Source organism: Penaeus monodon, chromosome 16 (genome assembly GCF_015228065.2).
Source record: "Penaeus monodon isolate SGIC_2016 chromosome 16, NSTDA_Pmon_1, whole genome shotgun sequence".
NCBI classification, from domain to species: Eukaryota; Metazoa; Arthropoda; class Malacostraca; order Decapoda; family Penaeidae; genus Penaeus; species Penaeus monodon.
Window position 1 is genome coordinate 46029989 of NC_051401.1, and position 2500 is coordinate 46032488.

General features: G+C 42.1%; 1 protein-coding gene across 1 annotated transcript in view; it reads right to left on the minus strand.

Moving 5' to 3' along the window:
* The window catches only part of LOC119582863 (neurogenic locus notch homolog protein 2-like), a 120791-nt gene that overhangs the window by 42206 nt on the left and 76085 nt on the right, over nucleotides 1-2500 (minus strand). Inside the window, exon 5 of the mRNA XM_037931357.1 lies at nucleotides 1374-1490. Coding sequence (XP_037787285.1) covers nucleotides 1374-1490 — 117 coding nt within the window. The remainder of the gene's footprint in view (nucleotides 1-1373; nucleotides 1491-2500) is intronic.

Genomic DNA, 2500 nt, shown 5'->3' on the forward strand with positions numbered 1-2500 from the left:
CTAATGATCACTGTCTATTATTTCGCCATCGTTCTTCCCGTTTTCTGTGGGAGTCGCGTTCCGTGATGCGGCCTCGGCTTCGGCTTCGGTTGTGGCGCGTGACTCGAGTGCTTTACTACTGGTTTCGGGTCACTGGTTTCGAACGCTATATCGGGATTCGATAGAATTCGCTTTTGTATTATGTTATAGGATATAAGAGTCTCCGAAGAAGAAATCGTGATAAGTTTTTTTTTTCCCTCCTCAAGGTTAAGTTGATGCCAAGTTCGAACACTCACGCGTTTCCCAATTGACAAAGAAAAAAAAAATTACGTTTTTACCACGGAATTGCTTCTAAGTGTGAACATTTGTTCTTTAGTATCTGGATTTCGTAACGAGGCACTCACAGTAAGCAAGACATTACACTCAGCATATACCTTTGCTTAATTAATAACATCAACCCGCGTTCCCTGTAATTATCGACACCAATTCTCGCGTGCTAAAACTAGCTCCGACCGCGGCTGTGCATGCCTGGTTTTTGTTTATGGGAATTTCTACCACGCATTCGAAATTCGATTAAAAAAAAAGAAATCGGTTGTACTATGAGGGTTTCGTAATGCTTCATTCACTAGATTTTTTTTGACACGTAATGTTATCTCAATTAAGATCAATAGAACGTAATCTATTTCTGCATTTGCGAATCTGAATTTCTAAGATTATAATGGCATTTACTGACAACCTTTAACCTTCCGATTTTTTCTCAAAGCAATAAAAAAAAACTATGTGTAATAATTTTGTTATAGAATTGCGATCCTAATTAGAAATATATTCTGATTTCCTGCAGTTGAATAAATATAAATACAAACATCTAATGACAAAATAATAATTCGCAACAAAAAAATTTCATGAGATAGTATTTATTTACCAAATGCTACAAAATTGGCGCCTCGGGGATGTTGGCAACCCTGACTTTTCTTGTTTAGGGAGGAGCAAAGGTCAGTCGGACATAGTTCCTGACTGGACCTTGTGAGATATATCTTTGGCGCTTTCTATTAACAAAAGATAAGACTATCTATGCTAGGAAGAGTTTTGATCTTATAATAATTTATGTTAAAAAAAGATATGATAATGAATGAGTAAAGATATACACTTCACGAGTGAAGTATCTTCGCTAACCAAGAACTAATCTAATCTCGATCAAATCACTATTCAATATACGAAGATTAGATAAACAAATAAAGAAAAAAATACATATTCCCTAGAAAACCATAACAACAACAGCAACAAAACAAACAACAACAACAAAACCCGAGACAAGAACAAACGGTGAAAATAAACACACACACACACACTCTCCCACCGCGAAAAGTCCCTGTGAGAATAGCCAGCGTACTCACCGTTACACGCGAAGCCGTCTCCCTCATAGCCTGGGAAGCAGGTGCAGTAGAAGGAGCCGAGGGTGTTCGTGCAGGAGGCAAACACGTCGCAGGGGCGGTACTTGCACTCGTTCTCGTCTGGAAAAGGGAGGAAGGAAAAACACAAGGGGTCAGGTATTGTTTTGGGGGGAATTAAGATGAGCTTTAGAGTCGGTTTTATTGTATAAGTGGGGGTAAAGAGAATATATGCATGAGTACACTACGCGTGTCTGTACGGACGCAAGCAAGCACGCACGCGCGCACGCACGCACTAACTCACGCACGCATGCACACTTGCGCGTGCACACACACACACACACACACACACACACACACACACACACACACACACACACACACACACACACACACACACACACACACACACACACACACACACGCACACACACACACGCACACACACACACACACACACAAACACACATGTTATGAAGGTCGGTAATTATGCGATAGTTCTGAAAGCGTAATTTTAGTCATAAAAAACGACATTTCTCACTTTTACTTTTCCTGATTTAGTAATTTTTTTTAAATATTTCATTTATCTTCCTTCCTTCACTCTTCTTCTCTCTTCTTCTTCTTCATCTTCTTCTTCTTCTTCTTCTTCTTCTCCTCCTCCTCCTCCTCCTCCTCCTCCTCCTCCTCCTCCTTTTCTTACACTCTCTCTTCCCCCTTTTCTTCCTCCTCCTCCTCCTCCTCCTCCTCCTCTTCCTCCTCCTCCTCCTCCTCCTCCTCCTCCTCCCTCCTCCTCCTCCTCCTCCTCCTCCTCCTCCTCCTCCTCCTCCTCCCTCTCCTCCTCCTTTTCTTATACTCTCTCTTCCCTCTCTCTTCCCCCTTTTCCTCCCCCTCCTCTCTTCGTAAAGAAGTTTCACTCACGCGCCATCATCCTTAACCCTTCGTTTCCATTCCTTAATTTTCTCGTCGCGAATTTCTCTCGTCTTCGTGACCTTCGTTCGGGTCTCCGTCTCTACCCTGTTATCATTCTGTCTCTCTCCTCCGTGATTATCTCTCCATCTCTCTGTCTACCTCTGTAAATCTCTCTCTCTCTCTCTCTCTTTCTTTCTCTTTCTCTCTCTCCTTCTTTTTCCTTC